At 31.1% G+C, this 12,832-nt stretch overlaps 1 protein-coding gene across 1 annotated transcript; it reads left to right on the top strand.

Moving 5' to 3' along the window:
• Window positions 1-2,121: 2,121 nt before the first annotated feature.
• LOC110028846 (protein RKD2-like) lies at window positions 2,122-9,175 on the top strand. Its single transcript, XM_020730862.1, has 4 exons — window positions 2,122-2,240; window positions 2,497-2,926; window positions 3,692-3,850; window positions 9,077-9,175. Exons 1-4 carry the CDS (start codon window positions 2,122-2,124, stop codon window positions 9,173-9,175), a joined length of 807 nt encoding a protein of 268 aa, XP_020586521.1.
• The last annotated feature ends 3,657 nt before the right edge of the window (window positions 9,176-12,832 follow it).

Consider the following 12,832-nt stretch of genomic DNA (forward strand, 5'->3'; position numbering starts at 1 on the left):
CATAAAGACAACTTATGTATCATATTTTAGTTTTTTGGAATGTGTGTGACTTCAATAAGATTGCTAAAGTGCTTGAATAAAGTAGTTATTAGGTGGTGAATATGATCTCAAATTTTTTTATTACATGGTTAAGAGAAGGAAGAATTATAACTTTATTAAGCTCATCACATTTTAGGTTTTTCTTCTTTGGCTTTGACATTGTATTAGTTCGATTTATTACTTCTATGGTGCTTTCAATATCAATCACACCTCCTATCATCATATCTTATTAAGGGTGAAACCTTCCTTTTTAAGGATGGGCAAATTTATTATGGCAAATACTTCTTTTAGAGGAAGGGAGGGAGCGGGAAATTTTTTATATGTGATATTTATTTATTTATTTTATTACTTTTTTTTTTTTTTTAATTTTAGAGTGGACAATTGCCCTCATTAGGCACTTGCTAGTTCTCCTTTTGTGCCTCATTCCAAATAATGGTCGGCCATCTTGAGGGTCAACAGACTGAGCAAATCCAACCTCAGATAATCTGGTCGGCGGGCCTATCAATGGTTTCAACCAGCGAAGCTCCCTAATTGTCGGGCGGACGCAACCGGCCGATAGACCGCTCATACCTCGATAGAAATGATTCCCACCATACTCGACACTTTGGTCGACCATAACATATCGTCGGCTGATTACCTTCATATGTGAATTCGAATTTTAATATAAATTTTTAACATTAAGCTATTTCTATATTTCGTCTCTCTGGTAATTTTACAGGAATATCTCATATAAATAGGAGGCTCGACTATGGAAGGACGTCGGTTCTGAGGACTCTCTATTGATAATTCATAAGCATTTTTCCTCTCTCTCTACTCCTATTTCCAATGAAAATTTTGGATTCAACACCTCACATTATTTTATATTTACATATCTAACACCTAAATTCTGACACAAAAGGAGGCTTCCTGTTCATCCAAACCAATGCATAAATCTATGTATGAAAATGTGTAATTTCATTTTTTTTAAAAATAATAATAGTGATATTTTTTACGCGATATTAAAATTTTAAGCGATATAATTGTAAATAGAAAGTTTATTTACTAGAAATAAAAATACATAAGAAATATGTAATATCTATCTAAATGCCCCATTTTTTTAATGAGTAATAAATCTCGCAATAAGCTCTAATTCTATACGTGATCTTCACTAATCCTATCCCAAATCTTACAAAATTAAGGGTCTAAATTAATAAGCCAATTAAACTCAAATCTGTTAACATTTCAAAACAAAATAACCAACTTATCATTTACCATTTTCCAAACAGAATTTAAATTAATTATCATCAAATTTCAGAAAAAAACAACTTCATTACTACTTTAATCTCATATTTCTTGAACATATCTAACGATTTAATTACAACATTAAACACAAAGATCAACGTCACCCAAAATGCTCTGTATAATTCGAAAAATTATTTCATACGAACAGTACATGCAAAGATGCATGCGCTGTCTGATCTCGACCGTCGATCACAGCAAAACTGTATTTCGATGAGCCTTATTAAAAAAAAAAACTGTGATCAACGGTCGAGATCAGATAGTGCATGCCTCTCTGCATGCGCTGTCCGTATGAAATAATTTCTCGTATAATTCTGCACAAAAACACCTTCATTGACTTCCAAACAAATCAAAAACTTTCAAAATGTAAAATTCCCATAAATTTCATCTAAACACCACCATGGGAAAATGGCGGCCATAGTCCTCGAGATTAATTAACAATAACTGCAAATATTAATTAACAGCCCAAAGAGGCCGGAGTGGAGCTTCCAATATCTATAATCACCCATAATTAAAAGTAATTAAGAAGCACTCTCTAATCTCACCCAGCATTTATAACTCGGATTATGATATGCGTTGAATCCATCCAAATCTCCATTCTGCATCCGTTCCTCCCAATAATTAATGCATGCACGACTTATTACGTTTTAACTGGAACCTTAATTACTTTTCCAATGTTAATTAAGCCGCCTTTCCTCAAAACAGAGGAGAGAGAGTAGAGAGAGAATATGCTGTGTGTATAAATGAGAATGAAATCTCTGGTCTTTTTCTTCAACGTAAGAAGAGTAATTTAGTGAGTCTGAAATGGACATTGAGACAGATATTCAGAGCTATATTTCATGGCCTATGTTTGAAGAGACTTCTTTCAGCATGCCTTACTTGGACGAGAACAATCTCATAGATTTTGCTCCTACTTTCTTCAAGTAAGTTTCAATTGGTTATATCTTTTGTGTATGTAATCATATTTTATAAGAAATTATAACATAATTAATGTAAGATATAACGGATTAATTAATTTTTATCGCTACTAAGAAAAAAAAAATTGCTTTTTTCATTACAATGAATTTTAAAACGCTACAATTATTAACAAAGTAAAGATTTTTAAATGTTTTGATGCATTATTTTTAATGTTTTTAGCAGTATTCAATAAAAAAAATCATTTTTTAAAATATTTTACAGCGATTCCTATGATCTTCTTCCTCTTCCTGAAACCTTGGAGCACAGAGCTATCCCTATATCCTACCTTCCACCATTTTCGGAGAAACTTCATTGCTCTGAAGAAATCATGAACTATTACACAGAAGCCATGCCGCTGAGCACAGTGACCATTTCTTCACAGACTGTAATGGAAGAGAATGCAGCAGAGGAAATGGAGAGGGAGGTGAAGAGTTTAATGAGGGGAAGGAAAGCTAAAGGGAAGAGGATGATGAGGTCATGCGAATTAGGTTTAGAGGAAATAAGGGGTTATTTTAATATGCCGATAACTAGAGCAGCCATGGAAATGAATATTGGATTAACTGTGCTTAAGAAAAGGTGTAGGGAACTTGGTATCACAAGGTGGCCGCATCGCAAGTTGAAGAGCTTGAACACTCTTATTACTAATATTCAGGTATTTTTCTTCATATTGTTGTGTAGGTATATATATATATATATATATCTTTGTGTGTGTGTATGTGTGTGCCGCAAATTCAGATCAGTTGGTCGAGCATAAGCTTGTTAGTTGCAAGTCCCTTTTGGTCTAAGGTTCGATTCCCCCCGAGTGTACGGTGTGGTACTCGAACTCTTAGGCACATGACAGATAGCTGAGACTCGTATAATAGCCTCCGGTCATTCATTTATATGTATATATATATATATGAATGGATATATTACACCTTAGCTGATTTCTTTCTCATTGTGTGTGTTTATGCATATGTCAGAGTGTGTATGGAAAAATTAATTAATCATAAATTCAACACAATAAAAGAATGATTATGATTAGTAACATAGTTTTTTTTTTTTTAAATATAATAAATTTTGGATCATTTCATAAGAGTTTGATAATTTGGAATCAATGCTTGTGCTGCAAAAGGTTGCTAAAATTAAAATTAGAAAATTAGTAATATATGTATGATGGAAAAATGTTGTTTTTATGAAAAATAAATGTGTGCATGAATGCAAAATAGTAGCTAAAAAACTTCTTTTTTGTTGAAAATTTTAAGAGAATATTATCTACAGCTATTTAATTTATTTTTTTCACATAAAATGTGATTATAAAATCAAATTTTAGCAGTGCTGCTTGAATGTTTAGCTAGTTTTATTTATATTGATTAATTTTGATGAATATATATAAAGATTGCAAATTCTAAATAAATTATGTCATATGATTGTGAAGGAGATAGGAAAGTGTTCAAGTGATGAGAACATTAAGGAGGAGCTGAAGTCACTGGAGAAGCACAAAAGGCTAATGGAAGAGAATCCAGAGATTCAGCTAACTGAAGAAACAAAGAAGCTCAGGCAAGCCTGCTTCAAGGCAAATTACAAGAGGAGGGTGGCAATGCAACGTCCATACCTGCAACCTATTCAATATATATATATATATATATATATATACTTGTGATCAATTGTCACTATATAGCTTTATATTAGGGAAAATCTTCTTTTGATTTTCTATGGACATGTATAAATTAGTAAGAAGCAGATGTCTCTATGCTAGCAAGTTAGTGCATTATATTACAATTAATATCATTAAATGATTATTAGAATTTGAAGTTATATTTAATCTATATAATTTTTGGAAGCAGATGTCTCTATGCTAGCAAGTTAGTGCATTTTATTACAATTAATATCATTAAATGATTATTAGAATCTGAAGTTATATTTAATCTATATAATTTTTGGACTTAATATTCATTTAAGCTAAAACTTCTTTAAATATTTTGAGTAAAATTGAGATTGTTTTTCAAAAACTTGACATAAAAGTTATGTTTTTATTGAGAAAAGATTGATTTTTAGTGTTGGTTAAAATATATGTTTGAGAAGTAATTTTTTTACAAAGTTGAATACTAAAGTTTAAAGACACTTGATCACTGTTTTCAATAATCTAGATAGAATAAAAATAACACACACACACACACACACACACACACACACACACAAAATTATTAAACTTTTCATTGAAATAAGAGAAATTGCTTGCATATCTTTAAAAGGAGGATCAAATCAAGCATAAAAATAGTGACCCTGTGTTGCAAGACACACACACACACACACACACACAAAATTATTAAAATCAAGCATAAAAATAGTGACCCTGTGTTGCAAGGAAAAAACATAAAATTGTAACAACAAAAGAGAAGATATTCTAAAAAAAGAAAACCCATCCAAATAAAGAAGACAACCATAGTCAATTTCACATTTTGATGGGTCACTATTTTGTAGGAAACTAATCAAGGCTCTTGTGTAGTGATGGGACTTTATTTTTCATAACGTTGATCAATTTGACTGGGTTAGAGCGCTTTTATAAACTTAACCTTAATATGGATGAGTGGTTTGGAAATTTTTGGAGATGAGAATGCTAGAAGTAGTGGAAATGCCATCATGTCTAAAGCTTGTAGAAAAGTAAGTTTGGAAGTTATTTTCATCCATAATCTCTATTTATATCAACTTAAATGTGAGATAATCAATATATAATTGAAAATACCGTTAATATAAATTAAATTTAACTAGCATCCTACTAATGGATGGCTTAGTAAGTGCAGTAATTAGGAAGGGATTGCCAAATATAGTAGCCAAAGAAAAGAAATCCATTTGATCAAAGATATGGATCTAGACATGAGAAAGAATTAATTCTAAAAAGATTAATAGGTCATTCATGAAATACATTAAATTCTAGAGTCCACTTGCCAGTCTTCTAATGAGTTTCTCTATATTTATGATCCGAGTAGTAAAGATAGTGGTGGAATTCAAACTTCAATAAAATATTTTTATTACTTGGAAATAACAAATAAACATTACAATTAGAGTATGGGTCATCATAGATTTTATAATCGTAAATAAAAATAGCTTTTGTATTAAAATTTTAGAAAAATGATGAATTAGTACAATTACATACTTCTATAAGTTAACTATCATATAGGAATGGAGTGGGAAAACCTTATGTAGTAGTTAATGAAAATGATTATGACTTAGCTTGAAAGTAAATTAGATGATATGATGATTTACTAACAACAAAAATTTCAATAACTATTTGACCTTTGTTTTGCAAGAGACTCCCAACCCCTAAACCAATCTATTCTGATTTATTTGCATCATGAACTTTCTCTAGAATAGTTTGGGATCCTTCGATCATCTTCATTTTAATCCATAATTGAGATTATCAGAACTTCACCCCATATCATTGGTAAGCCTCACCAATGTGTTTTTCTCTTGCATCTTTTCAGCACAACCTAGGATCTTGGCCTTAATTGCAATCATTGTATTCCTTAACTAGATAACATAAAGGCATTTTGCTTCACTTGTCCTTTAATATTTACAGCACAACCTAGGATCTTGTCTTGATAGTTGTCCTTGTTTTTATATTTACTTCTTTATGGGCCTTAACCTCTTAATTACCTTCTTTGAGATTATGAGTCCCATAGCTAACATTTTGATTTCTAACCATTTGGTCCTCATTTTTCTACATAATAGCTCTTTTTAAGTAATCACACCTTTTATTTTCAACAATTTTTTTCTTGGTTAGTTTGTACATCATGGCTCATCACAGATCTCTTGTGAGGCTCTTGTTTTGTGGCCCCTCCAAGTCTCTTAGCTCTGATTTGGTGCCTCGTTCATTAGCTGCCTCACAACATTGGCCTCGTTTAGATTTTGTGCTTCCTCCTGATCATGTATGCAAAAAAGGCATCATATCTTTCTAATTAGACAGCTAGTTATCATAATAAATTTAATTGATCTATTAAAAAAAATTTGAAATAAGTAAATTGTGCCAAGAATTTAAATCATAAAAAGAATACAAAAATAAAGTGTCCTGTTAAACATGTATTTTCCTTTAAAAACATTTTTTAAAAATTTATAATGAAATATAATAAGATTTAAGGAATCTTGTTAGTGTTCATTGAGGACCGGGTAATAAACTATGGTCATAACTAACAAGATTAAAATTAAAGGTACAATATTAGGATAGAGTTTAGCCCTAAGAGTCAAGAAAATTTCTTCCTATAAAAATAGGAAAGAAATACCAAACCAAGAATTGCTTATTGATTTTCAAATTTTATTGTCATTTAAATTATACGGATCTTATTCATGGTTACCTGTCTCTTTTGTGAACTTCTTACGCTATAGCGTCAACATTTTGAGTCAAAAATTTTTCATGCAAAATTTTGCATTAGATTTTGCAATTGATTTGTGTTGAACATCAATTTGTTCTACTTGCGTTGGAAATTGTATCAAATTTACGTCTGAATATTAGACACAGACAACGACAAAATTAATGATCTTTTTGATGCATTTTCTGCATCGGATTTGCATCAAACAAATCGACGCATAAGCTTTACTTAAAAGCATTAAAAAAAAAACAATGCAAAGTAGACGATAAATCTGATGCAATAGACCTTAAAAACTCGTCTCATGTCAAACAAATCGACGCATAAGCTTTACTTAAAAGCATAAAAAAAACAATGCAAAGTAGACAATAAATCTGATGCAATAGACCTAAAAAACTCGTCTCATGCCTTCCAATTTATTTTCTTCTTCACACATCCGTCTTCTCTTCTCCCTCCCGCGACAACCAAAACTCTATTATCTCCTCTACTTCCTCTCGCCATCAACGGTCGCCGATCCTCACACCTCCCCATCACCGGTCGTCGTAGCTCCCTCTAGCCACCGAAACCCCGTCACGAACATAACCCTTCGCCTCTTGTGAGAGGATCGGAAAAGGTAACTTCACACCATTTTTTCCTTTTTAAAATTTTGTTATGTATGTAACATTTGAAATTTAGGTTTTAGGAATGTATAGCCAGAAGATTTCAGTGGTTTATATGTAACATTTGAAGTTTAGGAGTTAAAAATGTATATGCATAAAATTAGGTGTTAGCTATGTATATATACATACATAAATAATGAGTGGTATATATTACATTCTTACTTTTTATATAGATAAACATTGAGCATTAGCTTTGTATAAAAGATGGTTTGGGTGAGATTAGAATTGGTTTTAGGGTTTTGAATTGAACTAGGATTGGATGGCTGAGTGTTTTTTTTGCGTGAGTCATTCAATTTTAGATTTAATTAGTTTTGTTAATGATTTACATTTGACTTTAACCCCATGATTATGCATATTTTAGCTTTAGCTTAAGATTAGGTTTGAAGTAATGTAGATTTTAAGTTTAGTTTTACGTTGAATGTAGTTTAATTAAGATTTGATTCTAAGTATTTTTTTTAGTTTTTGTTATATTAGTTTATGAAACTATTCTATCTAATATTAAAACATTCAAAATGCTCGATGATGTTTCTTTGAGATGATTGCGTTGTGAGTTTTAGGAGTATAGGAGAGTTATTGCATATGTTATGCGATAATTGAAACCACATGAAGAAAATCACCCTAACTTTTTATTTGGAATTGGTAACTATTGTATTTGTATTGAAAATTTGAAGATAATATTTGTATAAAATGAGATGTGAGATTTATATGGATCTTTGGAACTTAAATTAACCTTCACTTTGATAAAATTGAACTTAAAAAAGAATCGAATGTTCTGGTTGATAAAAAATTATAATCTCATAATTATATTTTAGCTTGATAAAAATAATATGGTTGTTGATACATTAAATATGAAGTTCACTAGTGTGATGATTTGTATAGAAGTTTTATACTTCTTTACATAAGAGGATAAAATATGCTTAAAAGTTTGATGATGATATACAAGATTAATTTTTCAAATACAATGAGGAAGACAAGTTGAATTACATGTAGATTATCGTGGTATGTTGACTTATGGTACTTAAATTTTGGTCTTTGCTAATGGTTATGTGAGGAGAGGTATGCTGACATATTATGATCTTGAACATTGAGCTATTTTAGGATGCCTTTTAATTAACTTTGTTCAACCTATTTTGACCATTGGTATTACCAAACGAGTCAACATGACCCATTTAGAATCTATATGGTCTCAATTGGATTTAATCCAATTAATTGATCTAATAGGTTTGAACCATGGCTCGTGGAACTTGATTAAAAATTAGTGAATCGAGCAATTATTAATTTGTTGATTGCATTGTGATTAATATAATTAACGATTCAAAACATGTATTGGAGTCTGTTTGACACTTAATGAACGATTCAAAACATTTAATTCAGATTGACACTTAATAATTTCATGGTATGTATATAAAAACCCCATTAAAAATATCCAAAACTCAAATTTAATTTGACTTTGTTCAAGTCATTTTAAGCAAAAATTTTATGATCTCCTGGTCAAATTTTTTTAACGAATATATCCATGAACTTTTTGTTTGATTTTGTTACGTATGTCATAACTGTCATGTTTTTTATTTTTATTTTAGACATAGTTATGATATGTTTCATGTTTAGATTTTGCATATTCCTCCTTTTACTTGTGTGTAATGCTCCTCATTATTTTTGTTGTTAATCCTGCTACAGATGACCACAGGTGGTGCTGGTGATTAGCCACCTCAGCGGGTGAATGTAAGTTAAAATTTTATTCCTTGTATTTATTTTAACTCTTAATGTTTGAAACAATAATTAATAATTGTCTTTTATTAGGTAAAAGGAATACAAGCAGCTCTGAGAGAGACAGTAGCCCTCACAAACCCCAAGCACGCCAACAGTAGTGGCAGTCAGTCTACCACTACGCAGTCTTAGTTCGAGCTATGGAAGCAAGTGGTGTGAAGAAGAAGGTCGAGATCTCTCGTGCTTATGTGGGTGGAACGAGCTCATCACACCCAAGTACTGTGGAGCTTGTCAAGCAGGTCGATGCTATGATTGAGGAAGTTCAACATCTACGTAAAGACCAACAGAAAATTGAGTGGAGTATGACACATATGACCAAGATTATAGATGATCTTTGGGACAAACGAACGGTGACTGTTGTAGACAAGGAGGAGGATAAGGAGGAGGATGATGAGAAGGAGGATTAGAAGGATTTTTTATGTAATTTTAATATGAAATGTTTAATCTTATATTGATTAGGGTGTAGATGTAAACTTTTGATAATTTAAATTTGTGACAATCTTTTTTTTCAATATTGATATTCTTAAGAGCCTTGATTTGTGATATAGCTGGATATAATGTTGTTTTGATATTGAGTGAATATTGTGTGCAAGTTGTGGAAATGTAATTGATTCTTTGAATTTCTTTTTCTTTGTTTTAGTTTTGCATTAGATTTGCATCCGTTTTGTGTCCAATAATCCTACTAGTTGTCCATAGAATTAGGTCTGACGCTAATCTGATGGTAATCAAATGATATTATTTATCGTCAAATGTTTTCAGATGCAGAATTTGACGCATGTGTAGACCAAACAAGCCTGACGCTATGACGACGCAAAAATCGACGCTAATAATTTGTGTCAACATATTTTGACATAAAATTTATGGGATTAATATTACCGAGCCCTGAATTACGCTAGGAAAAAAATGGACGTAAATATGATGCAAATATAGCGATAATCCTCAAATATTTTCGGATTTATGTTCGATTTGCATCCGATTTGGCTGACACAAAGTAGGTGAATTTATGTGGTGTTACAACATGATATCTTCATTCCATTGGCAGTCTTTCAATATCTTCTCTTAGCACATCAACTCTTATTTCTTCCATTTCTTGATCATATTCCTTCACTTATTTGTATTATTATTTACTTATTATGAATCTTGAATAGAAAAATGCAAAAAAGCATGTGTGATTCAACTCTTTTACTTGGTAGAAAAATCATCTCCAACTACTATGTCATGTATCCTTTAAATCTCTTACCTTCTTGTTATCTCTTGCAATTAATTTGCTCATCGAATGGCATTATGATTTCAAACGCTTGAAGAAATTAAAGAATGTTTTCCTATGATGAGACCCATGTGCTATCTAATTTTTAAAAGACCAAAGCTACAAAAAATATATCTTCTCCAAAAATATTTGCATGCCTCAGAAGTTTACTCAAGCATTATCTTACACTCAAATTTACTTTAATTTGCAAGCCTCATATCAAATTATAAACATATACATATAAATTAGCCTTTAAATTCAGATATAAAAGTGCACCTCTTATGCGCCTCTTATCATTCTCAAATATTTATAAGTGGGATCTCTTTAGGTGGATGTCTTTTCCGGCTAGCAGATCTAGTTCTTCTCATTCAAGTTCATTACTCTTTGGCAAAAGCAAAAGGATCTCTTTATCCCAATTAAATGCTCTCCAATCATTCTCGTCTCATTCTATACTAACTTCATTTTTCATCTCTTTAATTATTCTTAATATTTGGCTGCATATACCTTCTATCTAGCCATTTTAGCAACCTGCATCTAATTCCATGACATGCATCCTTCAACCTTACAATCATTAATATAGAATTCCCTCCCCTCCCATCCAACTTCATGTAAGAACCTAACTCTTTTATCCTCAGAGCTGGACCTCAGCACCTATCTCTTTCTGTGACTTGAACTTAAATGGAAAGTAAATTTTCCCTTCCACCTTCCTTTAAGTAAAAAATGATTTTCTATTAAATTCATACAAAGCAACAACAATGACATGGTCTCCTTACTACTAATGAGTTATCAGATTGCTCAAATTAGTAAGGTTTCACTATGTTTGACGACTTTGGGAAATGGCCATTCGATGGTACCCTCCTTAAGTATGTAAGGGAATCTTGAAAAATGAAGGATAATGGGATTTCTTCTTATTAAATTCACTTATCATGAGAAGTATAATCTTGCAAGGTGTGGTGGTCTTTATTCATTTATGCTGGCCATTTTTTCTACATGAAGTGAACTGTGAATTAAATAACTAATAGAGAGGATCAAATCATCTTCCATCCTCATTTAGGTGAAATTCCTTAGCATTCCTCTATTATTTATATCCTTATGTCATTTCCAAAACTTTTTTAGCTAATTTGGAAAACCCAAGGAACTGATTCATATAATGAAAAAAAATATACTGTCATTTGCTTGCATTTATGTCCAAAAATTTAACTTCTCTTCCCTTCCTAATTAAACTATTACTAGTTTGGATGATAACACTGATGCTTTAAGATTTATGACAATTAAAAACTTATGTTCTTTAACATAAGCGGTTTTTTGTTTTCTAGTCATTTGTATACTATTCCTAGAGTCATATTTAACTTACCAATCTTAATATGTAAGTTTTTTTAGGTAAAAAAAAAAAACTTTATAGAAGGAAATAAATTTCCATCTCAATATTTCTACCACATGTGTTCCTTTTGAAATCATCTCATCTAGTTATCTATACACCGTTAATCTGAAGCATTAATAAGGTTTTTATTCACATTAACCTTTTTAATCTTCTCTACAAATATATCTCTTACACTTGATTCAATAACTAAAATATAGTTACATTAAGATTAAACCACACGGGTCTTGTGTCAATCTAAATTAGATGGATTATTTTGATATCTCTTATGCAAAAGTTCAACCTCCATTTATTCAATTTATTCTCTCATTATCATTTTCACTAGGGTTAATTCAATAATGAATCACAAATTGATGTTTGAAAATTTTTGTATAAAAAATTGCAAAATTTGGGAATTGCCTTCTTACATCTTAATCGAACATTGACATATGAGGCGACCCCATCTTTGTCATTTACACAAAACTATATAAATTTACTCAAGTTTGCATTTTAAATCTCAAGATTTTTTCTCACTTTCAAAAGTCTATAAACTTATTAGTCGATCTTAAGAGAGTAAACTCGATATTTGCTCTCCCCTTGATGCTCACCCCACTAACCATTACTTTAATTTTGAGGCCATGATTCCTAGTGCTAACTAGCTTGCCTTAGCTCACTCAATAGTCCTAGGTTTATTCCAAAAGAAAAAAATAAGTTGAACTATAGTTGTGAAATGATTACACAATTTTATTTTCATGATTTACAGAAGAAAGAATTATATGTAATTGTATTAAGAAGCTCACCACTTCTTTTAGTTACTTCTCCATTGCTCTTGAAATTGCAACTATTATTGTTAGTTACTTCCTAGTTTTTTTAATACCAACGCAACCATTTCTCCTAGCATCATGTCTTACCCAACCCAATGAGTAAAGTCCTCTCTAATAAACATTATAATGCTTCAGTTGCTTACCTTTTATATGATAACATTAAGGTCATCTTTCAATCTCCAAAAAATTCATTTATTCTTAAAACTGAATGGACAATCAAGTCATTTTTATTCTTAGATACTTTTTCACATCCGCACAATGCCTAGGAATTTCAAAGAAATTTCTATCACTCTTATACCCACTCATGTCAATGTTATCTTTAATTTCAGGTTTATATTTTTTAATTATTACCACCCCCTCCC

Source organism: Phalaenopsis equestris, unplaced genomic scaffold (genome assembly GCF_001263595.1).
Source record: "Phalaenopsis equestris unplaced genomic scaffold, ASM126359v1 Scaffold000533, whole genome shotgun sequence".
Classification (NCBI taxonomy): Eukaryota; Viridiplantae; Streptophyta; class Magnoliopsida; order Asparagales; family Orchidaceae; genus Phalaenopsis; species Phalaenopsis equestris.

What these genes read in the sequence shown, in the direction of transcription:
- LOC110028846 (XM_020730862.1), top strand. Translation starts at nt 2,122, where the DNA reads ATGGACATTGAGACAGATATTCAGAGCTATATTTCATGGCCTATGTTT. An exon ending in TTTGCTCCTACTTTCTTCAA is followed by an intron (nt 2,241 to 2,496) that starts GTAAGTTTCAAT and finishes AATATTTTACAG; the next exon opens with CGATTCCTATGATCTTCTTC. An exon ending in CAAATTACAAGAGGAGGGTG is followed by an intron (nt 3,851 to 9,076) that starts GCAATGCAACGT and finishes GTCTTTTATTAG; the next exon opens with GTAAAAGGAATACAAGCAGC.